Raw genomic sequence first — 25,317 nt, forward strand, 5'->3', positions numbered from 1 at the left:
TCAAATACAAATAAGTGAAATTAAGAAGGAACTGAACCACTTTCCTTGTATAGTGAGGATGAGAAATAAAAAAAGCTCAATCTTTTTGCAAATGCAGTGTTTAAATTAGATTAGATGTTCTGAAAACTTTCTGGATATTTGGCTATGGCAGCAGTGCAACTGCCTGGGGAAGAGGTGGAATCCCTGTTAACTGAGTTTTGTTAAAATGAGAGTGTGCAGTGGCCAGGAATGGTGCAGGTACAACCAAGCTCTCTGATGCAAGAGCACAGCTGAACTCAGAGGGGACCTGCAATCCACAGACACATCAGAAATTGATTCTCAACCCACACTTACTGCGAGGAAAACCTATTGCTAAAAAGCTCTTGTTTGGTATTTTTCATTCACAGATCTCAAACTCCTTATAAAGACTCAGTACACAAGGGCTCAATCCAAAATATAACCAGAACTTTTCATTTAGGATCCTATACATTAATCAATGTATCTTGCATAGGGCGTTCCTCTCCACACAACCCCCACAAGAACTTCCAAATCTTGTATTTTCTCTGAAATAACTGATGAGTTGTGGACATTGCAAGAGTGAAGTCCACAGGAATTGAATAAAAGTATAAGATCCCAAATTCAGTTCTTGTTATATAAAGTTAACATTCTGTATTTTCATCCAAAATGCGAATTTAACCAGAAGTTAAGTAACGCAATTCTTAAATTATTTTTTCATCTTTCAAATTGCCATTGAGCCTTATGAGGAGGCAAAACATAAATCCCACCCTTCATGATCCTGATCATAACAAAACTACATCACAAAAGTTGAGCTTTGTGAGCCTAACAAAAGAGAAAATGAAGCAGAACTTACTTTACTGAATGTGACAAAAATGCTCAATAGCCTTTAAGTACAGGAGTAGGAATACTCAATACCAGTATTTGCAATTCAAGATTTTTTTTTTTTCTTGGTAAGAAAACAGATAGCTCTCATAGAAAATTGAAATTATTCTTGTGTAACTAATACCATGGTCTTTGCACTCTCTCTGAAGAGCAGTATCATTAAAATTTCTTTTTATAAAAAAGCCCAGATTTTAAGCTGAAGAATATTAGAATAATGGATTTTGAAGTGTGCACTCACCAATACAATCCCCATTTGCATCCTGCTTATATCCCATGTTGCATTCACATCTGTAACTAGAGGGGGTTGGTATGCAACGTCCATTCAAGCAAAGGTTGGGATGGTGCTTGCAGTTGTCTATTGTCTGATTGAGTATTGCTAACATAAAAAAAAAACAGAATGAGAGACAAATATTCAGATTTTTAAATGGGAGTAAATATGAATATTATACTTGGCTTCAGAAAGGATGTTGTGAGATGCACAAACACATCAAAAAAAACCAACGTTTTTCAAAGCACTATCTGTTGACCTGACAGTAAACTAACAACAACAAACAGCTCTTGGAAACAAAAAAAATGCATTAGACAAACATTCTTAAATATGATTTACCATTTCTGTCTATAGCCTGATGAGCCTGTCAGTGAACTCATGGGTAAACCACAATTTGTGTGAAAGTCAAAGCAAATTTTTGGTGTACCTGTCTCAATAATACTTCTTGCATTTTATGATCTCTATGGTTGTGATGCCAGGGGTGTGTTTACACATGTCATGAGCAATGTTTATATCCACGAGACTTCTGCCAGAAAATTATTCACCTTGGGCTTTCAGCCAAGGCAGTGTTTCTGCAGAGTAAGTAGGTTTTACAGTTGGAGGAGAAAATACAGAAGACAATTTCTTTTAAACCCCAGTAGTTTTTGGAAAACACCTAGAAATCTGTAGTTTTATGAGTGCTGACAAAAACATCTCAACAGGAACAACATAGGCTCAGGGACTCTGCAACTGAAGTCATGCAAAACCCTCTTCCTACATCAGGAAGGGCTCCTGAACTTCCTGATGTGTCAGCTGAGGTGTTTAAAACATGCTTGAATGGCAAAATCATTTTTAAGTGTTAAGAAGATACCATATCCAGACTGAGCAGTAAAAATAAAGGAAAAAAAGAAGGAATAGCATAGGGAAAAAAAAAGAGTGAAACAAGTCAGAATGCAAGCACTCACTCAGCCCTGTGATGATTGGGCCACTTCCAGTGGGGCTGTGACCACCAGCTCCTGCCCCTGCTCCACCCACAGCTGGGGAGAATCCGTTGCTTCCTGGGATGGGGATGAACCCTGCTCCTCTTGGTCCGAATCCATTTCCATTCCCTCCTGCTCCGCCGCGCCGGGAGCCGCCTCGGGCAGGGGCAGTGTCCAGGCACAGCCTGCGGTGGTCATCTGCCAGACAGGGGGGACAGAGCAGCACACAGCAGGTCAGCCTCCCACAGCCAGCTCAAAAGGAAGGCACAGCCCTCCCTGTGTGCTGCAAAAACCAGGATGGAGACTCCTCCTCTCCGCGTTGTCGCGTCTTCCCCCGGCCACCCCGAGTCTCCCTTGGTTGTGGCAGGCGTTGCTTGAGGAAATAATAAAATGGAATGCTGTAATGTAAGAGTGTTTGGTCAACTGTTTGTTGAACCTTTCTTCTTGATGTGGTGACAGCAGCACTGTAACTCACTGGTTTCTCAGAGGTGTTGATAAAGAAAATAGCTTTCATCAGGGATGCGCGCTATTCCTCTCTGAGCAGAAAGAATAATTTAAAATTGGTGCATTGCAGTTCAAAGTAACCCACAATGCAATGGAACAAGAGAGCAGCTGTTCCTTCAAATCAAAATTAACTATGGACCCTAAGAGTCATTTCCTCTTCAAGCCTGACCACAAAATCTTTCCCATTTCCCAAAACCTATTTCCAAAGCCAATAAAAGGACATTAAAAAACCAAGTGCCAAACAACGATGGACCAAAAATAAAAATGGTTAACAGATGGCAGTATCAGTATTAAAACCACGGAAATTAATAATAATGCAACCCATGAACCTTATTTTTTTTTCTGTTTAGCCTACATTTTAAAGCAGTTTAAAACACTCCAGTGTTTTAAAAGCAGAACGAACAGAAAGGAGAAAATAAACCAGCCAAACCAAGAGGGCACTCACCAGATCCTCTGACAGGACACACCTCTGGAACAGAGCCACTGGCCCAGCAGTGGCCAGGCTCACAGCAGCACTGCCTTCTGGTGAACCTCCCGGGCAGCTCCTGGGCACAGCGGCCGCCGGCAGAGCTGGAGAAACAGCTGCCTGCTCTCTGGTCTGGCAGTCAAGTTAAAGACAAAAAAACAAAAATGGTGACATTGATGCAGTTTTGGTTTTACCCTTCTTTCTTTTACACGTTCTCTGTATCCTACATACACACACTTGCAGCTTTGTAGCCTCGTACTGTAGCTTAGTTTCAACATTTTCCTCGGCAGAAAGACAAAAATTCCAGGATCCCTGTGCTGTCTGTCTTGGTTTTCCTAAGAAACCAAGGCTGAAACCAGCTTTCCAAGACAGACTTTTGCAAACACGGTCTGGATCTCATCCTAAGGGGGGAGAATCCAGAAGGTACTAGAACTGGGGGAATTACCTCACCAGTCAGGTTCCTGATGGGGGGCTCTTGTCAGATATGCTAATATGCAGAATCTATAAAAACTGTACATGTGTGACACAGAGGGCACATCTTTGGCCTTTTCTACCTGATGAATTTGTGTACTTCAGGACCCTCATATAAAGGTGCCCCTTTTATCACCCTAATTGTGTCTGACTCATATTTTAGGACCAGTGGAAAAGATATCAACATGAGCTCCCAATGCTACCTTCCCCTGTTCACCTGAGGTAAGGATGAAAATGCTTTACAAATTGTAATAAAAAACCAAAACCAAGCAACCAAACAAAAACTCCCACAACATCCAAACTGCACCCAATTATTCTCTGACCCACGTATTCCACATTGGATTTAGTGCAGGATCACACAGGTGCAGTGGCATCAGCCTTGCATTAATCCACCATGCAATCCTAAACTCTGCTCAACCCAACAAAGAAATGTGCATGATGTGAAAAAATACAAAGCAATGCAAACAAAAACTAGATATATTTTACCTATTATGTAAAATAGGGTTTATACAAATATATCTAGTTTTTTAGGTTTATATTTATATTAGGATTATGTATAAACCTAATAAAAACCCTATTATGGCAAAACCTGAGATACTTCATGTAGCAACAGCAACATCAATAAATTCATTAAATGATTTTTTTTCCTCAGCTTAGATGTACCTAACTGGAAAAATGCTATTCAGCCTGTTCTGCTCAGTTGACTGAAAGTACAGCAGAATATTTAGTAATGCCACGTGAAAACTACTTTCCTTCAAGGGCAGATGATCTTTTATTGTCAGCATGTGATTTTTCTGCAGGACTCAGGTTTTGGGAGCTTATTTTTGCCTTTCAAAATCAAATTGTAAAACATGCCAAAATCCACAGAAATTTTGATTATATTGGAAATTATAGGTTTTCAGTATTCCTGAGGCTAGCCACAATGTATTCGAAGTTGGCACTCCACAGATGAACCTGAATAACAGAAGGTGGCCATACTCTTAAAAAAATTATTAAATTTAAATCACTTGCAGGTCATGTGCTGCTACTTGCTTACATCATTCATCTGCAAGTCAGAAACCTCTTCAGAATTCCTATCCTTTCCCCAATGTGAGAACAAAGAGCTTTGAGATATGTGAAATAAGAAGAACCACAAGAGATTTAGAAAGTACATTACTGTTAGCAATTGTTAAGGTTTTTTTACACATGGTATACAGTATTTATAGTTAATTGGTCAGAATTGTTTAAATCACATATTTGACACATGCACCTACATATAAGAAATCAACACGTGGAAATAAGCAAAATGGGTTTTTATAATTTAGGGATACCTATTAAATAAAACATCCTGTAAAAGGTGAAATGTAATGAAATCCAACACTTGGTCTGATTCATTATCTGTTTCTGACAAATCAGGGCACATCAGCATATGCTGCTTAATACCTTTTGGGCTTATTTTTGTGACTTATGTTGACCACTAAAGGTTAAATTAACCTGTGTCAGATGGGATTTGAAGCAGCAAGTAGGGATAAATGTTTGCTCCTTTAAAACCAAAGTGAGCTTAACTTTTGGGCTCATCAGACGCAGATTCAGAGAAACAAATAAAATTAATAATTCCTACGTTTGCCTGGACACAAAGTGAGGCCCTGGGGCTGGGGGAAGTGCCACATGGCTGGAGCACCTACCAGGAGTGCAGGATCCATCCACAGCTGTGACAAAACCCCGTGGGCAGAGGCAGAAGTAACTCCCCACGGTGTTGGAGCAAGCACCACCCTCGCAAATCCCTGGGATGACGCTGCATTCATCAATATCTACCCAAAAAGGAAAGGACATGGGATAATTAGCAGAGCACTCATACTGCATTAAAAAGAGGGAAAGAGCTTGAAGAAATTAAGTTGTTATTAAACCCTGAATAAAATATTGCTGGTGCTTTCTTACTGAAAACAGTTTTGTTTTCAGTAAGAAACCACCTGTTGAAGGTTTTCTTTGTACACGCACTGGGTGTTTTAACACTTCAAGGCACAGATTACACGAGAGCAGGCTGAGATTTCCTCCTCCTGAATGACTCAGTGCCACCTCTGAGAAGCACAGGACAGCTACAATGGAATGCCAGAATACACATCCTGCTTTCAGGCTGAAGGATGGCACAGCAGCCAGCCAGGACATCTCTGGGCTTCCTGTGACCACACAAACATTGCTCGTGAGACCTGACTGCTTTCTGGCCCCTCCACATTCCAACTGCAAGAAAGAATTTTGGCCAAGCCCTTCAAATGCAAAAGACCCTTTGGATGCATTCAGGTATTTCTGCTGACTGAAAGCAGAGGTCCCACTAGAACACCAAGGCAATTTTGTGTGTAAATATGTATAAAGTGAGACGTCACCACACTGATAAATGAGTTGCTCTGTCTAACCAGGGGCTGCCAAATTCCAAACCAGTGGTCCAGCAGGGCAAAGCCCATTTGTAGCTGGCAAGGTAGAGGCAGATGAAGGAAGTTTTTCTCCACCTCTGCAAATCTTCAGGATGCAGACCATCCTTCCCAACTGGCTACATCCCTACATCCAAGGGAGTTTAACATTGTCCAGGGCTGCTGTCCAAGAATGACAGGAAGGTGGGAAGGTAAAAAAGCACCTTCCTGAAACCTAGGCAGTGATCAGAGTGGCAGGAAGACTCCACAGTCTTCTGCATGTGGACAGAAAAAACAACTAATTATTTAACTTACTGGAGCAGTAATGAGTAATTGGTTTTTTGTTTCACTGGTTTTTGAGCCAAATCTCTGTCTCCCCTTCCCAGGTTCTTGCACATGCAGTTATTTCAAAATATCACTATTACCTCTGACTGGAAATTCTGAGACTTCATCTCAGGAAGGGCTATTTTTAGTGAGGCTGACTGAAAATTTTACTAATTTTCTTCCCTTCCCCCCTCCAAAATACATAAATTAATGGTCTCAGGGAAAATACTCCAAGTATAAGCAACAGGAAATGCTATATTAACAGAGAGGAAGACTGGAGGCACGAATGGTTCCAGTGCTGCACACAGATGGGACAACCAGTCTCAATGTGAGAAACAATTTAAATGCATGACACAAATGTTGCAGATTTATTACCCAGGGAGCTTCTGCCTAAAAGGCCCAGCCTGGTTACCTGCAGTTCAGAATTTGTGACTTTTACTGCCAGGGAAAGCAGGGTTTTATAAATAACTGAGTTACAAGTACCAGAAATGGGGCCCTCAACTGCCAAACTCCAGGAAAGGGATCCCTGGAAGTAGTCTTAGTCTAGAAACAGTATCAGAAAGTAGTAATAATTGGTAGGACCAAGTCTGAACAGCATAAAATCTCATAAAATTATACAATGAAGCAGGAATAACTGAAGTAGAACTATTTATTTTAAGGGATTCTTTCCATTTTGGTGCCACATTTTTTCTTTGTGTTTTTTTTTGGGGTTTTTTTTTGTTTTTTTTGTGTTTTTTTTTTGTTTTGTTTTGGTTTGGGTTTTTTGGTGTTTTTTTTTTGTTTGTTTGTTTTTTTGGTTTGTTTGTTTTTTTGTTTTTTTTTTTCTTTTTTTGTTTACTTTTGGGGATTTTTTTGGGGTTTTTTTTTTTGTTTTGTTTGGGTTTTTTTTTTTTTTGTTAAGGCCTTAATCTGTTTCACATAGTCTTAACCTTTTGATATCAACAGTACACAGTAACATCTTTTCGGAAAAGATCTAAGTTCCATTAACTCTGGGAGACAACATCCTGAAAATGAATAGCATTTCATTCCTAAAAAGTCAGTAAAAACTCAGTGTGTTGTAGACCAAAACTTTTAGGTAAAAAAATAAAAAAAAAAAGAAAAAGTGAAGGGTCTGGGGTTTTATTTTGTTTAGCTAAGATACCACATTGGTTGACTGGGTATCCAGAATTTGGTACAATCCATGTAATGGTCTTTCCCTAATTTTTTCATCTCTTATGGGTACAAAAAAGCAGAACATGGACATTCTTAATTATTCTAGCATGTGCTGTTGTTTCCAGGAAGAGCAACAGGAGAAAAAAAACCCCTAACCCACAAAACACCTCTGGATGCTCAGGGGCAGAGGGTATACAAGGGATTCCAAACCTCTCCTTCTTAAGGAAGAGAATTGCTGTTATAGTAAAGAAGGTCAGAATAATTATGGCAAGATTCCAGCCTCCAAACACTGGAGCCTTGGCTATTACTGACTCCAGCTTGCATTTTGTCCTCTGCAGCCAGTAAATAACATTTGATCTGCTTTTCCATACCTCAGAGAGGGAAAGGAGTGAGCAGAATACTCCATACCACATAATTTCTACACAATGTTTGTGACAAAAAAAACCTCATTAAAATAATGCAGTTTCTACTAAATGATTTCTCTGTACACAGGTTCTGTTAACTCACAGGACACCAGTTCCTTGCATCCTTCAGAATGGCCCAACCCACATGCAAATATGCAGAGATAAATATATATACAGAAATTATGTTACTTCATTCGAAGTTAGCCCTGCTAATTGAAAGTGCAATTGCTTGAAGGACTGGCTACAGTATTTTCCTATAAATTTAACCCTGAGAGATTGCAAACACTTAATTAAGCATACAAGTAAAGAAGCCAGAATAGAACCATTATCTTTCACTCCCTGCTCCATTATTAAAGTAATGTAAGCACGGAATTATCCTGCTGTAATTTTGGCATTACCTCCTTGGCTGTCAAGATTCACAATGTCTTTCTTCCCCAAAAAAATGGTACAAACTGTGAGGAGAGGGCTGTTATTTGCCTAATTCCCTGTGGGGAATTACCTGACTAGGGAAGCTGTGACCAGGGACTGATTTGTATTTAACTTTTGCCACGGACACAAGTGGCAGGGCTTAAAAGACAAAAAGGCCAGAACATATGACCTGCTCTGCAGCAGGCTGCCAACAACAGGAAATGAAGACCTGTTGATTAGTAAACCATGAATTAACAGCAAAATCAGACAGCAGATGATGATGCACAGTCCCATAAGCACCACAGCTTTTTAAGATGATCTATGTTAAAGATACGTTCACTTTTTCCTGTGGATACTACCAAGGAGAGTAACATTTTCAACAATTAAAGCTTCAGATTGCTAAAAGAGAATGCAAAGAATGCTCTAAGTACTTTTCAGAAGAAAGGAAACATGTCTCTGAATACATCCTTCTGGTATCAAAAGAATCACAGTCAAGAGAATCAAAAAACAAGTGCACTTCTAACAAAAAAAATGGATTATAGGCATGGATAGATAGACAAGAGCTGCCTCTGAGAAACAGCCACAAACAGGTTAAGAGTCTGTGAGTAAAAATTAAGGACTAGACCAATAAAGGACCTCTTGTACTAATTTGTGCAGAAAGCCAATGCAAGGAACTTTTTCCCCTCTGTCTCTCCTCTTTTTCTTTTCCTTTTTCCTTCTTTTTCTCTTTTTTTTTTTTCTTCCTTCCTTACTTCCTCCCTCCCTTTTCCTTCTCTTCTCTTCTCTTTCACCCAACCCTTTATTTCAAATCCAACCCCCATCTGCTGATGCCACAAGGTCAGGGACAAACATTCCAATTTCCACAGCAAATGTGCAATTTTTAATACAATTTTTAAAGTTTTCAGGGACCTTCTGACTTTTGTTGTTCCTTTTCAACCACGAGCATATACATACCTGCCTGCTCCCTCCCCTTTCAGGTGCTGAGTAAAAATTAAAACCAGTCAACACAAAAAAAAAAAATCAAACCACAGAAAAACAGAAGAATGTGGAGGGTAGGACCAGCAAAAATACCTTTGGATTTAAAAAAAAAATTTACTTAGGTATTACTTGCAACAACACCAGAAGCAACACTTTCACTGAAAATTTTTGAACTGACTATATTACTTAATTTTTCTGTGAATGTTGCACTGTAGGCAACTGAAAAAAACTCTGAGGGGATGTCCAAAATTGGCAACAAATAATGTATTTGTTTGTAGCTGAACACTGAGCATAATGTAATTTGGTACCATAATTAAATTGCCAGAAAGTAACAAGTCAAAGCCTTTAATAACAAAGTCCTCCTATCAGCACAACTTAAATGTGAAAGCACCCACTGGTTAAGATTAAGTCTGAGAGTTCTGATTTCTGTCAAAGGCATGAGAAAGTCACTGAAATCAGTGAAGTCTTCAGCAAGCTCACAAAAATTCAGCAATTTTCTTTCACGTTGTTTTTACCTTATATGTATATTTTACCTCAATTCCATCAAAACATTAACTATGCCTATGTTTATTAAACATAATTACTAGGTCTATGTTTATTAAACTACACTTATTAAAGATGGTCTGCTTAATTTTTCATCTAAAAGAGAAGGGCATTTCCTTTGTATTTTTCACTTACCCAGACTCATCAAAACTGCCACATTTGCTTTCACTCTGTAGTCACTAGGCCAAAAATATCTACCTGAACTAGAATTTATCTTTTAGAAAACAAAGAAAATCCTAGTAACTCAGCAGTAGTTACATGGTACTCTCACACAGTTTTTATCAACAGTTCTAAATTTTCAAAGAAAATAAGCACTGTCTTTACCCACAAAAGTCAGACAGAAAAAAATATCTAATGCAAAATAGGAACAGCCAAGCAGAAAAGATGGGATGCTGCAAAGTAAAAATAAAAAGCACAGTTCAGTGATGCTATACCTGTCCAGCTCAGACACTACAACTATTCAACCACTTCATAAAATTCATTACCAAAGTGCTCTAATGCTCTGCAAAAGTCTTTTTTAGTTATGCTCTCCTACAGCATCACTTACCATCACATTTTTGAGTTGCCTCATTCTGTTTGTGGCCCACAGGACACTTGCACTCATATGAACCTACTGAATTAATGCAGTTTCCTCCTTGGCAGACTCCAGGGATAGCCTGGCACTCATCAACATCTGCAAACACAAAAAAAGACCCAGATCTGATTAGTGACACAAGATACATAAGTTACTTTCAGTAGCTTCCTGCTGCATTTCAAGTAAGTTCTGCTTCTGAAATTTTGTTGGCTTTCTACTTCAAATTTTGTTGGCTTCTTTTGTTGTTGGGTTTTTTTGGGGTGTTTTTTTTTTTGGTTTTTTTTTTTTTTCCCTGTTTGGGTTTCTTTTTTTCTTCCCAGCTCTAATTTGGTTCCACATAAACCACCTCCTGTTTCTGTACATTTTTATACAAAGCTCTCCAACAGGGCATTTCTCCTGGTTGGCTCCCTTAGTAGCTCTACCATGAAGGTGTTTCAGGAATCTTCTGGGACCCATTTGCTCCAGCTCTGTGGTGCCCCCAGGTAACATCTGGCAAGAACATGAACTGTTTTTCAGGTGGATGATCAAAGCCCTTACAAGGCACTGAAATTCCACCCCTGTTTGTGGATTATAGCCCTTCCTCAGTTTTTTATTCCTCCTGGTGCCCATGCTGTAGATAAACCTGTGGTATTTGCCTCCAGTCACCTGATTCTCTATTTAAGCAAGTGTAATTTCTCACAGCTCAGGAAGAAAGCAAGCACTTTTTGCAGATTTGGGGGTTTTTTGATAACATTGGACTTGGGTTTAAGTACATTTGCTGAGAAATTTGCATTTAGCTCCTGAGCCCGTGCTGATTTAGACAGCATACACCACGTCCAAAATGAAACAGTTAGACTGCAGATGGATTAAGGGCTTCATCAAAGGCACAGAATTTATTCATTTTTAATTTGGTCTTTTTTTCCTAAATAAGCAGTGTGGCTGCCTGTTTACCTGGAAATCAAACATTTACTGTTTGAAGAATTTTAAGGAGTGTGGGGCTGGACTGATTCTCTCCAGAGATTCTTCCAACCCTAATTATTCTGTGAACCTTGACATGGCTTAGCAACTTCTAGAGGGAAGATGGTTCCAGCATTTTCTGGTTCACAGCCCACCCCTTAGCTCCCCACTGAGTAAAACATGTGGTGTTTGTCTTCTGACCCTGGGGCCTTAAAAAGCATTTATCACACACAGTGTGCCTGTGCCTTTTGTCACTTATTAACACTTAATTTAAGTTTCCTGTGTCAGCAGATCAGTTGTTAAAAATCCACTGTGTGTCTGACACAATTTTAGAAGTTGAAGATGTCAAGGAATAGTGAATTAATGGCAGCAGGCAAAGAACACCTCCCAGAAACAGGAAAATATCACTGGAGGCCTGGGGCGAACTAAATTTTAATCTCTATCAATTCCATTAATTTCTTTCAGCTCTTTTAAGATGGCAAATAGATGCTGAGCTTTGCTGAACCTTGAAGAGCCAATGCCAGTGAGGCAATGCATCATATTTAAGTGTACTTACATCATATTTAATTGGTAAGAAAGTAAGCAGATTCACCTTTAATCCTAGCTTTCAAATATATACATGCTAGAAGACTGATGCTTTTTTAATTTTTTATTACCTTTTTCTTATAGCCCAAATTTGTTTTAATATATTATTGGTGTTTTGGGACTGAGAGAAGTCAAGAAGAACAAAAGTGTATTTTTAAAAGGGTGTATTTTATCAATTGCTTCCTAAATGCTGTTTTAGGATATAAGAATTTTTTTTTTCTCAAAGTACAATCAAACTGAAATGAAGCTTTTTTTTTTCAGCATCTTTGACAGTCGGGCTAAATCTCACAGGAGTTCCAGCATTATTAATTATCCACTTACTCACACTTTTAAACCTCAACCACATTAACACAAGAAACTTTTTACCATAAACAGCAAATCTGATTAATAACTCTGCAGATACAGTTCTACATAGAAAAGTTCAATATGTTACAGATTAAGTAGAATGTTTCCATGTGTTCATAGTCTAATATTTGGTAAGGGAAAAAAGATTTTTGTGCTTTTGCAGAGTTTTCTCTGCAAAATGCCTGTGGGATTTGCACAGCTAACTTTAAACAAGCACCTTCCCTTTCTGATCTGTGAGCTGTTTCTCAAAAGAACTCTGATAAACCAATAAAGCTCAGGAAAAATAAATCCACTCAGATGTTAGACACAAATTGTGGAGAGCTTTCTATTTATTATAGTAGTGACAAAAATTATCCAAATTAAAAAACCTCTCTTTACTTCTACCTGGAATATATGTATGGGAGTTTCTTTGTAATTTATCTGGCATGTGGGACTAAAAGGTGAACTGGTCATGAATACAATGGAAAACCCTTGGATCTTCCTCTGCATCCTAGAAAGCAGAAATACTGCACACAACAGAAATAATACCATGCTATTTTTCCCTGTTTTAGTAATTATTTTCAGAACAGCAGGACACGATCCTAGACAACACTGCCAATATTTTCAGTAACTCAGACACATTAATACCAAGCACCAGATTACATTATGAGGTTGAACCTTCATCTGTCTTCTCTCTCTTCTCCAGTTCACCTCAGTGCCTTTAACATTTAGACACTGTGTTTCCCACTGCAGAACAGATTTTCTTGGATTTCATCTCCTGTCATGGATATATGCACATAACCATGTCAGCAGCAGAGGCAGGAAGACGAACCTTCCTCTTTCCAAAATCTGCTCAGCTGTGACCACTTTTCTCTCCTTAGAGCCAAAAATGAGCTGTCTGCAGAGAAAGGGTGTAGGTGGGAAATGGGACTTTTGAGGAATGCAGGGAGGAACTGAGAGAACACCCAGCACAGGATTTCTGCCATTATGCTTCTCCCAAGGCCATGCAGCAGTGGCAATAAAGCTCATTCAAGCATAACACTGAAGTTCCTCCTGCCTGAATTCTTGGAATGAGGGATGTCTGAACAGTTAAATTCCTTTTTAAGACATGACTGAATAGAAACTTCAAGGGAAAAAAAAAAAAAGAAACAGGACCAAACAATTTGAATTTTGTTTGGTTTTGCTTCGCTTAGATTTTCTTAAACTTGTTCATGGTAATAATGAATCTAACAGTACTACTACAATGTAGTAGTAGTAATCTACTCATAAAAGAACATTACCCAGAAAACATAATTAACCCTCAAAAGGTACTGAAGGCCCATTAAGATTGAATCATGCAAATCCTTTGCAGAGCAGGAGCAACTTCCTACTTGGGAGTCACATCTTGTCAAATTTGCATCTCCAACACATACTGAAATCATGACTCATTTTCCAACAGCAAAGCTTGCAAGTTCCATTGATTTTGAGTTGTTCATACCAACTCCCAAACCCAGCTACCTACTGAGGTAAGCACTCACTTCAAAAGTACCAAATATCTGAAATATGGACTGAGTGAACCTGGTCTCCCTGATACATGACAAAGATAGATTTACTGAATACCAAAGGGGTTTGTGTTCCTTATATCAAAGTCTCTGCAAATCTGACGCCCTCAACAGAAAGAAAAGCATTGAAAAGAAGGACAGATCCCTGTGTTTGCTTCTAAAACCCTCAGAAAAAACATCTGGTTTCTTCTGAGCTTCCTACTGAGGATGGCAGAGCACCAGAACAGGCTGCCCAGGGAGGTCTGGAGGCATTTCAACCCCACATGGACACACTCCTGTGTCACCTGCTCTGGGTGGCTCTGCCCTGGCACGGGGTTGGACTGGGTGATGTCCAGAGGTCCCTTCCATTCTGAGGTTCTGTGATGTTATTTCAACAGACTCTGCACTGCAGTGTGTGGAGTTTGGAACGGCACAAAGTGGCCCCTTCCTGCACCAGAGTGGGCTGGTAATTCATGACAGAGCAGACGTGGTGCTGCCAACCTGCTCACACCACAGAGCTCAGGTCAGGAGGAGCCACCAGAACTCAGAGCTCAAAAGGAAATGTCTCAACTGCTGGAAGGCAAAGATTCCGTGAAATAAAGAAATTCTGTCCCTCCCTTCTACCCCAAAGAAAGGCCAAGCATTTCTCATCTATGCCCCGTGTAACATTGTGTGCTAAGCCCAGCTGACATAAATACAATCCAAGCTTCCTATTCAGCAATTATATGTCAAAAATGTAGCAAAAATTACAGCTGTTCAAACTTCCTTTGTTTACCCATCACACAAAGTAGACTACCACATTGTTTCTATGCTCCCCAGCAGAATTTAGACAGGGGTAACTTAAAACTATTTGCCACAGGGAATATACTTCCAGAAAAAGACAACACAATTATTGTGAGCAGGGGTGCTAAAGAGCACCACTGATCTCTCACATAATTCAAATGAAGCCCCAGAAGCTATGCCAGGGCCAGGCTGGCAGAACAGTTTCAAGGACCCTTTGTATGTGGCCAAGTCATACAATGGAGCTTGACTTGGAGATTGCAACACGCACCCCTTCTGTGGGGCACTGTGTCTGCTCCTGACACTGTTATGAAAAGAGTGTCTAAAACATATTAATCACTTCAAGACGAATGGCAAAACATAAACTGCTGCACGCAGGCAGAGGCCTAGCTCTGACACAGAAGGAAAAACAACATCAAGTATTTTTCCTTAGTATTGATTAATAATCACTTCTTCCAGGCACTTCAGCTTCGTCCTCTAGGCCCAGCAGCAAAAATCTGGAGGCAGCAAAGCACACCCGGATTTCATCCGGAAACACACAAGGAAAACAGTGATCTTTCAAGGCTTTCAGGGTGATTGTCAGAAGTGAAGAGTTGCCACAGGGAGAATTCCAGTCAGAGCTCACCTTGGCAGGCCCCGGTGCGGATATTTGGGATGAAGCCACGGCGGCAGGGCTGGGGCTGGGCAGGGCACATCTCACAGGGGTGGCCCCAGGCCCGTCCCATGGTGGCACAGCACAGGGACTTGGTGCACACAATCCCAGTCAGCTGGCCCTGGCACATCTGCTTGTTCACCTGGGTGAAACACGGGCCTGTCCTGTAATCTGGGGGGAAGAAAAGGAAAGCTCGCTGTATTACACAAGGCACTGTACCTGTAGCTGTAGAAGGAATTGGTTTTTTAATCAAGTAGATACCAATATTAAGAAAATTCCATGGCAATTTAATTTTCCTTCTACTGAAGGTAATGACTTTGATGAGGTTGTAACTCAGTTTACTTCTTTCAAAAAGATACAACCAAATGGAAGGCAGCTGGACACAAAATTGCTCTCGAGCACTGACAGCGTATTCAGTAAAATCCACAGTAAGCAAAAGAATTTTACAAACAAACAAGCAAACAAATAAAAGAGAAGATGAGATTAAGCAAACAACGACTGGAAACTGGTTTTCTTGCCTCCAAGCTACTTCATGGTGATTTACAGGAGGGAGCTGCAGCCCACAGCAGCCACACATTTTTTCAATCCACAATGATCAAGATGCATGCCAGAGAGAGTCACAGAATCATCATTCCAGCTGGAATGCCTGTTGCAAAATTGTGCTACTTACAGAGGACTGATTGGCAAACCATCACTTATTTTCAGAAGAAAGCCACAAGACAACACAACCAATCCAAGCTGTATGCAGTACACTGAATATAGCACAGAAACTGTATGAAAATATACTTCTGGTAGAATTCCTGTGAAAAGTTAGTTCATAAACACTAAACCTGTATAAAGAGAATTTTTTTAATGTTATGAGTCAATACCAACTGGGATCAATAATTTACTGAAATTCTCTAGGAATAAATAAGAAACAACTTGTTGCTCTAAGCCAGATTTCACATCCTTATGGAATCTCTTAAAAAGAGTGAGGGGTGGAAAAAAGAAGAAAATGCAAAGTTTTTACTCAGACTCAGTCATATGAAGGAAGGCACAACAGTGGGGTGATGGCTGCTGAAGCTGCTGTTCCATCTTCTTTTTTTTCCTGTCAAAAGCAGGCTCCAACACCAATACTGTCTTCCACACACTTTCATTGGGGTGCAGCTGGTCTCACAACCAAGAAAAAAACCCTTGTTTTCTTTAACTTGATACTTTCACCCTGAAAAAATAAGAGCTTTGACATCTTTGGAAAGCAAAAACTGGTCTTCCCAGCGAGGTGTTACACTAAGCTTCCTGGGCTCTTAAAATGAAAGTTCAAACAGAAATAAATGTTCTGCTCCCTCTCTTTGGTAAGGGTCACTCAGGCACCAGTCTAGGAAAGACTTTTGCAGTTATTAATACACACTGGTAGTCAATTTCAGCTGGGCTTTTCACTTTAAATACAGTCAACCAAGTACACAAGTACAGAAATGCCTGACGATGAAAGAAGATTAAAACACCTTACATACTCAGTAAGGCCTGTGAACTTTACTATTTCTTGATTATCAGTACAAAACAGTCCTCAATGTTATACTCTGAGCTTCCCCTGTGACCATCAAGCCACAAAAATGGCACTTGTAGTAAAATAAATACATGATAAAAAGAAAATCCTGTCCTTGCTCCACACAGAGTTCAGTTCTCCGTGGTTGAATGCCCTCTGTAGTGAAATCAAATAATGACTTACTACCCATCTTCAATTCCCAAAATTGCATTCAGCAGGTCTGAATTCCTTAGCAATCCCAGCTCACCTAGCAATTCCTATTCAGGAAATAAGCAGTGCTGCTGGCAGTAGTGTATTTTTACAGCAGCAATTCTCCAATACATTTTTTTTGTAGGATCAATCTTTGGATATCATGAAGGAATCAGAGTAGGAGTAAAATTCAAACCATGTACTTAAAAAAACCATGCATTTAAAATTCAAACCATTAACCTCTGCTTAATGGCTGGTGACCCACAGGAATATCCTGGCCAAAGATACTCTGCATTAAGAAGTTTAGAATTCTATCAGAGGAAATTCAACTTGAAACTCAGACTAGAGTTGTGAATTGTATCTGAGCTCCACTAGACACAAAATGATTGTGTAAACTCTGTCAAAACTAGCAATGAAAAGCTCAGTTTAGAGAGCGTGCTTAATAGAAAGATTAGAGAATATAACCAGACACAAAAGCACGTTTTTTCAAGAGAATATGAATGTGTCAGATACCAGGAGTGATACCAACACACCTATTGCTTACTGTATCCTATCAAACAGGAATACATGCTCTGGAAACCACCTATGCATAGGTGCCTTAATGAACAGAAAATGCATTAATCTAATATTCAGATTCTGTAAGTAATGTTTATCAGCATAAGCCTGCTGTATATCTATTCAGATATACACTTTGTAATAATAATAAAATTTTAAAATATTACTGTAATTTAACATATTATTCTTAAAAAGTGCACCCATTGAAAAAAATCTTTACTTGTTCAGTTTATCCAGGATGAAGCCCAGAGGTAAAGAGACTGACTAGTGGCTGCTCTTCTGCACTACGAGGAAAATATAAGATTTTAAAATACAAAGTGAAGGCAAGCATGTTCGGGTTAATGGTAAAGTTCAGATGTTTACACAAAGATCTGTAGTCACACAGTAAATTTTACATGTGGGAAGCAAATGCAATAAAAATAGATGCAATTTTGAAGATACTTTGTAGCTTCATTTGAAGCTGTGGATTTGTTTCACACAACCAGTCAGATTATATTACTATAATGGTTGATCAGACCTTAAAAATTCCCACTTATGAATCAGTCATCTTTTCCATATGGGCTTGCTTGTCTTAGTCTTAGGTGGTTCTTCATTTGTTCCTTTGCCAGCACTGCTGATGGAATAATTTTGCCAGAAAGAACACATGTTGAACATAAGTTATAAATCATTTGTTACTCCAGAAAGGGTAACTGCTTTGCTGAAATGAGGTGAACTTCACCATGTGTTATACAGTTTTGGTTTTTAACTTCAGAAAATTATATTCAATATTCACAGTGACCTGAAAAAGACAACCTTTGTCAAAAACTTAAAATGTTAATATAATTAGGAGTATTTTTTTCCTGGCATCAAGAAAAAAATCACACCATGGACTTCAGTATTTAACTATGCTGCAACATTTGTATTTTGTTATAAAACTCTATATTTTGTATTCTCAAATGGAACTATTCAACTATTTCAGTTCTTGGATTTTTTCCTATTACTTCCTTTCCAAAATTCTAATTCTACCTGTAATTTAAGAAATCTAGTTCACAGGGGCCTGAGACAAGGAGTTGCCACATTGAGATTTCTAGTCTTGGTTCAGTATTAATCTATTTTATTGTTCTTCTTGTTTCTCTGGCCAAATTATTACCATGAAGGTGTAAAAAACCTGCTGTAAACAGATATGGAATGGTCTGTCTGCCACGTGTCCTCTGTGTCTAACACCCACTAGCTAAAAACCTGAAACACAGTGTTTAAACATCCCAAATACAACCCACTGCACTGAGGACAAAACATTACAATATTTTGGTACACGTTTAAGGATCCAGTTTCTAACTGAATTTTGTCAAAACTCCCACCCTTAAAAGTTTCACCTCTTCCTAGGCAATAAAAAGAAAGACAAAAAGCCAGGCATGAAGAAAAGTAGAAAAGGTAACTACACATGTTGTAATGTCCACTGCAAGCTATCCAGAAGAATATTAAAAACTGAGTTTTCTTTTGTGGGAAACCAGAGACTGAAATTTCAAATGAGAGCTCCCAATGCCAAAATGCATTTTCTGTGAGAAATCCAACAGGGGTGCAGCGCCAGTCCCCTGCACCCAGCCTGCAGAAGGGAAAAGCACATTATCTCAAATACTGTATTTGATGTTTGTGAGCACTGGGAAGATTTAGCAGGAAGGAACAGTGAAGTATCTTCCATCATTCTTATTTAAAAAAATAAAACCACAACCATAACTAAAGAAGGAAGCAGTGCATCAGGAAACAAGCATTTTTTTATAGAAGCTACTTAAAAGATTGATACTTCTACTACTAAAACAAATACTGAAAATATTAAGCATGTTCATCATTAATCACATCAGGAGTGAGTAAAGGAAGGTGTCTGAGACAGGCCTTCACAGCCCCTGTCAATTAATGAACAAGACCTAATACTTTATTAAGGTGTTTGACTTCCTTACAAAGCAAATTTGCCTTTCATTGGACTTTTTACAGAATCTCTTCCCTAAAGGAAGATTTAGGAAGTATTAAGGAATAGATGAGAAAATAATCAAGTTCAACATCCATCACCTCACCTGCAGACTCAACTACAGCAAACAGATTATTGTTGTTATTATTGTTATTATCTCAAAAATCCATTTCATACATCAGCATTATTAAATTAACAATTTAATGCATGGGACCTGAATGCTGGAAAGAAGTAAACGCTGCCAGCATCACCAGGAATTTAACTTTCTCCTAAAAGAAAAAATCAGCACAGTGAGTGAAAGCCCAAGAGACTGCACTCTATGTCAGGGAACTTCAAAGGTAGAGACGTAAGTCTGACCTGGCAAAGACCTGAGGTTGAATTCACCTTGCTGAAAAGTTACTCCAGCAGGAAACAAGATGGAGATACAGCTGCCTTTATTACAACTCTGACAGGTGGCAAATTTCTCCATCATTTCTGCTAACACTCAGAGGTCTCTAGTAAAAATCTTTCTGGCTGCTCGTTGCAGAACCTGCTGGTTGATTACTGGAGAGATCTTTCAATGGAACCCGGAATTTTCCCCTTTGCAACGTGAAATCTTCATGTTCTGATAAATCAAAGTGCAGTCAAACTTCATCTTCCTGCAAGGGGAAATTCCATGGTATTCCATGGATTCCTACCACGGGACCATCAGGACTGGAGAAGCAAGGCATTCCCAGTTCTCCCACTGATTCTGGATAAATGACAGTTTTGCCAAAACCTTCCAAAGTAAGGGAGATCAGGTCTTTCCTTGACAAACTTTTCATGTGAGTGTGAGTATAAAAGTGTTGGCAATACTCACAACTGTCCTTGGGTTCAGAGCACAAATCTGAAATTTATGCATATGTAAATATCATTATTCTTACTCAAATCCAACATCTGCAGATCATAAGTCACAGTAATGCAAAAAGCTATTTAAACATTTTAAAGTGCGTATGTTTATTAAATATTACCTAAAATTTATCTTCCTTTAATGTTTTGATCAACTTTATATGGAAATTTGGGGGGCTTTTTTGCAGTAAATGCTTAGCTGCCAGCACGGAGTACACAATAAGGGACATTTCACAGGTAACAAGAAGGTAGATTAATGGTACTTGACATAAATCAAAAGCATTTTTTTCAAAGGTGTCATCCAAAAAGTCATGGTAAAAAAGACTGCTGGCTGGAAATGAACAATGAGTCTCCTGGAATATGAAAGGCAGTTGGCAATGCTATTAATTTTCTTGGAAAAAATAATCTGTGGGCAGCACTGCTATTTAGACTGAGGAATTCTTACAAACCTGAATAGTAAAATCAAAGCCTCCTTTTCTTTACTTTTTCTAAGAAACTTGTGTGTTAAGTATCTAATAGCATCACGTTTATTGCTGACACAAATAATGATCACAAGAGTCTTTCAAACATTTAAAATTGCTGCTAACTGGAAGCTGGGACACATCCCCAGCAGGTTCTTTAGTCACTACCTGAAGTGGTCTACAATGTTTTTTCTCATATGTAATAGAGAAGAAGAGCAGCTTAGTGGAAAATGGTTTTGAACACTGATGTTAAACCCATCATGAAGGTTTGGATGTTTTTATACAGCTGACAGCTTTCATTTTCAGGCTGAAATTTTATTACTGTTCTAGTGGTCCCACATGACCTTTTCTGACCAGCTCCTGTGATGCAAAACTTCCCATCACACAAACTCCTGTGACTGGCTGGGTAATCCTAACAACACACACTTGACAGCTGGAAAGGAACTGGAGGGCAGCTGTAAATGACAGGAGGAGAAGACACAGGTTCAGTGCAGGAATCTGTGTGAGCTTAGCAGCTTTTAGCAAAATTCCAGGTTCCACTAGTATTTCTGTCACGTCCATTCTAAGCATATTCTCATTTTCCTCTGGCTGGAACAGCAGCAGCTGCTCTTTTCCAAAAGCAAGAACTCCATGGTTCACACAGACATTTTTATATAATTGGTATTATGATAGATTTAAGCAGATGAAGTCTAAGTGTACTAATAACTGCATATCTTAATACTCTGATGAATTAAAATGTAATTTGTTCTTGCTCTCCTCAGCACGTGTAGGGGGGAAATGGCAAAGTAGCAGATAAACAACAATATTTCTGAAATAAAATGCAATTTTGTCTAATTGATCTGAACATTGAAGAAAATGCTCCTAAATACTTCAGGACACAAAATATTTTGAAAAGTACACACACACACAAAACAAAAGGCACAGAAATAAAGAAACAGGGAAATACTTCACTTTTGTCATTTATGGAATTCAACAGCTTCCAGAGTTCAAGTATTTCCTTAAAAACTTCTTGGAACAAAACGTTTCCACTGAAGTATCACACGCTGACTGACAGAAAATTTCAAGCACAGAGTAAAAGCTGGGAGACAGCATTCCTGAATTTTGGTTCCAGCAAGATGTCCAGTTTTGGTTTGGTTGGAGCTCCTTGTAATTGTGTATATTTCCTTATGTTTGCTATTATATAAAGATAGCCTGAGGTGGGACTAATGAAATCCCAACACTTAGCACACAGTCTGACACACAATGGAATACAAATCATCAATCACTGCAGAAGTTACAGCCTGAATCACCCCTGGGCAAGAGACAAAAGAGCAAAATAATATTTTTTGGTATTTTGCAAGATGTAGCAGTTTATACCAACTACCCTAATATGATGTTTGTACATCTCTGCTTTACAGTATCTAAAGCACTGAAGGAACTCCTTCATGCGATTTGCTTCTCCTTCCCTTTCACGTTTCTTCTTTCTTACTCATCAAAACTTGGATACTGGTAAGCCAGGTAGATGCACATTAAACTCTTGATTAATTCTTTCACATCCCAGGAATTAAGAAGTCAATACCTTACTTTGTGTGTGAAAAATATGCTACCTTCCTTGACCATAAGATGGAAATTTGAATTACACTGTCCACAGGCTTTTGGTTCCCTGCTCCATGAAGTCAGTGCTACTCAGCTCAACCTCAAAGGAACAGAACCCCAGAATCACTCAAGAGGAAGACTTAAAAATTTTAAGACAGGACACCCTTTTAAGAGTATTGCTGAGAAAGGGCACACTCCACCCTCCCACTCTGGAGTTCAGGGTCATTCCCCAAAGCAAAAGCCAAGGCTTTCAGAATGCACCCATGCTCACAAAATGAGGAGGGAAAATATTTCATAACCAACCCCTGCGTAAATTATAAAGGCATGGAAAAAGGCACAAGGCATTCTCAGCAGACCAGAAACCCTAATAAAACCACAGACACTGGAGCTGAAAACAATCTCCTTAATTATTAACCTAAGTAGGAAAAATAACTGTTTCACACATTACCCTTAGGAAAAAAAAATAAAATAAATATATATGTCTATTTAAATGGCAAGAAACATTTCCTCAGATGACTGTCTAGACTGCTGTGATAATTTGCGTTCATAATAAGCTAAAAAACCCAGCCTGCTTCTATTTACTGGAGTTCTGTCTGTACAGAGGCAGAAACACAGTTTCTGTTCTTCAGATATTTTGGGTGTGTTCACCAAAACCAAAGACCTTTAGAAATTTACCTCTTGGGCTCATACAAGATTTTCAGGGAGACCTTACAAAGCTGAGAATCTTTTCACGACCAAAATATAGGAAAGAAGATAATTTATATATCCTCTCAATACAGAAATAATTTAATCCTGTTTCTCATACAGCAAATTATTAGTCTGAAGTGGAATAAACCAGTTTACTTACTCCATGATTTTGCAAACATGGATGCAATGTGCTCTTGACTGGCTTCAGTAAACTACTCCTAATAATACCTGGATTACTCTTTTCCACACATATTTTATTATAGCAACTACAGCTTTTAAGATACTGCATACTTAATGCTTATGAATACAGATATGGTTGAAAATTTAAAGCAGATCCAATTTACAGAATTTTAAGCCTTAACATTTAATTCACTGTAAGGGAGCTCGAAGCACAATAGACATAATGGAAAATATCAGGGTGTGCAAAGAACAAAGAGAAAACACAGAAAAGAAAATTCCTTCTAAATACCTGGCATCTATCTAACCTTCAACCAAAACCACACACAGTTTTGGGTTCTCCACACTCATCCTCATGGCTCAACACTGAGACAGTTTTATCAAAATCCTTTCTTATTAATCAAAATAAGCCTAAGGTGAATACTCTTCCTATTTCTTATTTTTCACTCAGAGTTTCACAAACAACTGTGCATGTGTTACTGAATAACATGTACTTTCCCTCTCCTATTTCTTGCTCCACCACTGCAATATTCAAAGAAATATCCAAAACCCTTCTTTCACTCTCAGATCTAACAGGAACTTTTGTATACACAGAACATATAACCAAGGTAAAAAAAAACAATTTCAGACATTCATAACCATTACAAAAAATTACCAAATCAACTTCCAAGGCTCCTGAGTTTCCCAGATAATCTCTCAAACCTCCTCTACACCATACCTGTAAACTTAAAGAGGAAACTTGTCTAACTTATTCTAACACACTTTACAATAAAAAGTGAAAATTTTGATTATTTCTTCCTCTTTGCAGTACCTCCAAACTGGAAGTGCATATATATATTCTTCAGATTATTTCTGCTTTTTCCAATTTTGCCTATATAAGCAATATATAGCATTAGTACTTTCTGAATTTGATGTAAAGCTTTCCTATTTACATGAATATTTCAGATATTTTTGCATTTTCTTTGTTAAAGACACTCCCTGTGGGCGTCTCAACTTCTGATCTCTAACTTCCTAGATATCCTAAGAACAGATCAAGATTTTTTTTTCCCTAGATTATCTTAGAAATTAATTAGCTTACTGAAATTAATAATTTTTTTAGCTTTCAGAAGAAATCTTTTCTTTTGAAACTCTAACAAAGCCATCATGGCCTTGCTCAGCTCTTGTATTTCCTCTCTCCCCAAGTAATTAAAAAAAAGAAGGTGATGTTTCAGTACATCTGATCAAGAGCAAAATTTTCACTTAGGAAGGGAAAAGATAAGACCAGATAGCATTTTTCAAAGGCATCATCTTCCCTCTCCTCTGCAACATGTTTTTCTCACTCATGATTTTGCTTCATTGCTCTGTATTATCAAACCCTTGTTTCACTTTTCAGTGAACAATCCTTAGATAAAAGCATAAGCTAGTCCAAGTCCTACCTAACATATAAAAACCAGTATTTTATGTCTCCTAGACCTGATCCTCCTGTAGGCAAGAGGAAAAAAAACCTACTTTTCAAGTGCAGACTTTAAAAAATAGATGTAAGAAGACAATATATATATACTGGCTGTAAGAATAAGATGTAGCAGTTCTGGTAGTTCTTTCTTTTCAAAGCTTAGGGCAGCACAGTTACAGAGCTTCCCTTTTAAATTATTTAAACCAATGAAACTTTCCCTGTGCCTGAGCTGCTGCACTCTGGTGAAAACCCTTGGAAGAGGTGATTCAAACCTACATTTTAATTTCACTTTTGGAGACCTACTTTAAAGGCACAAAACCTCTGCTTTTAATTCCAATACAAAGTGCAACAACCCTACTTGTATCACACTTTGTCACTTGCCTGTCCTGTTCTTGAACAAACTGAGAAGTTTTGAAGATTTCAAGTACTTCAAAAGCAGCAACATGTCTGCATTTAAGGGTTTTTACCTTTTTTCTTTTGCTGGTGCCAAACAAGGAATCATTCAAATACTGGGATTTAATTAAAAATGAAAAGAAGGGAGTAAGGGAGGGACACTGACTGCAATCACTACTGCAATCACCATTACCCATTTTTAAAATTGCTAAATGTTGTATCTTCTGCAGACCTAGAAGGGAGAAATTTTCCAATGCCAGCTAACAACAAGTAAACACACACTCTGCAGCTTCTTCTGGATATTTGCCTTTGAAAACCTTGTTTTTGGGGATAATGATGGACAACAAAAGCAGGGAATGCAGTGCCAGAGCCCTGTAACACCACTAGGCATTGACATCTGAGAGCA

At 38.6% G+C, this 25,317-nt stretch overlaps 1 protein-coding gene across 3 annotated transcripts in view; it reads right to left on the reverse strand.

The window, feature by feature from the left end:
* The window catches only part of FBN2 (fibrillin 2), a 119,102-nt gene that overhangs the window by 80,629 nt on the left and 13,156 nt on the right, over positions 1-25,317 (reverse strand). For all 3 annotated transcript variants that reach the window (XM_064405078.1, XM_064405079.1, XM_064405080.1), the window contains exons 6-11: positions 15,085-15,282; positions 10,288-10,413; positions 5,212-5,337; positions 3,056-3,208; positions 2,092-2,304; positions 1,118-1,255 (exon numbers count right to left, since the gene is read on the reverse strand). In XM_064405078.1, coding sequence (XP_064261148.1) covers positions 1,118-1,255; positions 2,092-2,304; positions 3,056-3,208; positions 5,212-5,337; positions 10,288-10,413; positions 15,085-15,282 — 954 coding nt within the window. The remainder of the gene's footprint in view (positions 1-1,117; positions 1,256-2,091; positions 2,305-3,055; positions 3,209-5,211; positions 5,338-10,287; positions 10,414-15,084; positions 15,283-25,317) is intronic.

Source organism: Passer domesticus, chromosome Z, assembly GCF_036417665.1.
Source record: "Passer domesticus isolate bPasDom1 chromosome Z, bPasDom1.hap1, whole genome shotgun sequence".
Classification (NCBI taxonomy): domain Eukaryota; kingdom Metazoa; phylum Chordata; class Aves; order Passeriformes; family Passeridae; genus Passer; species Passer domesticus.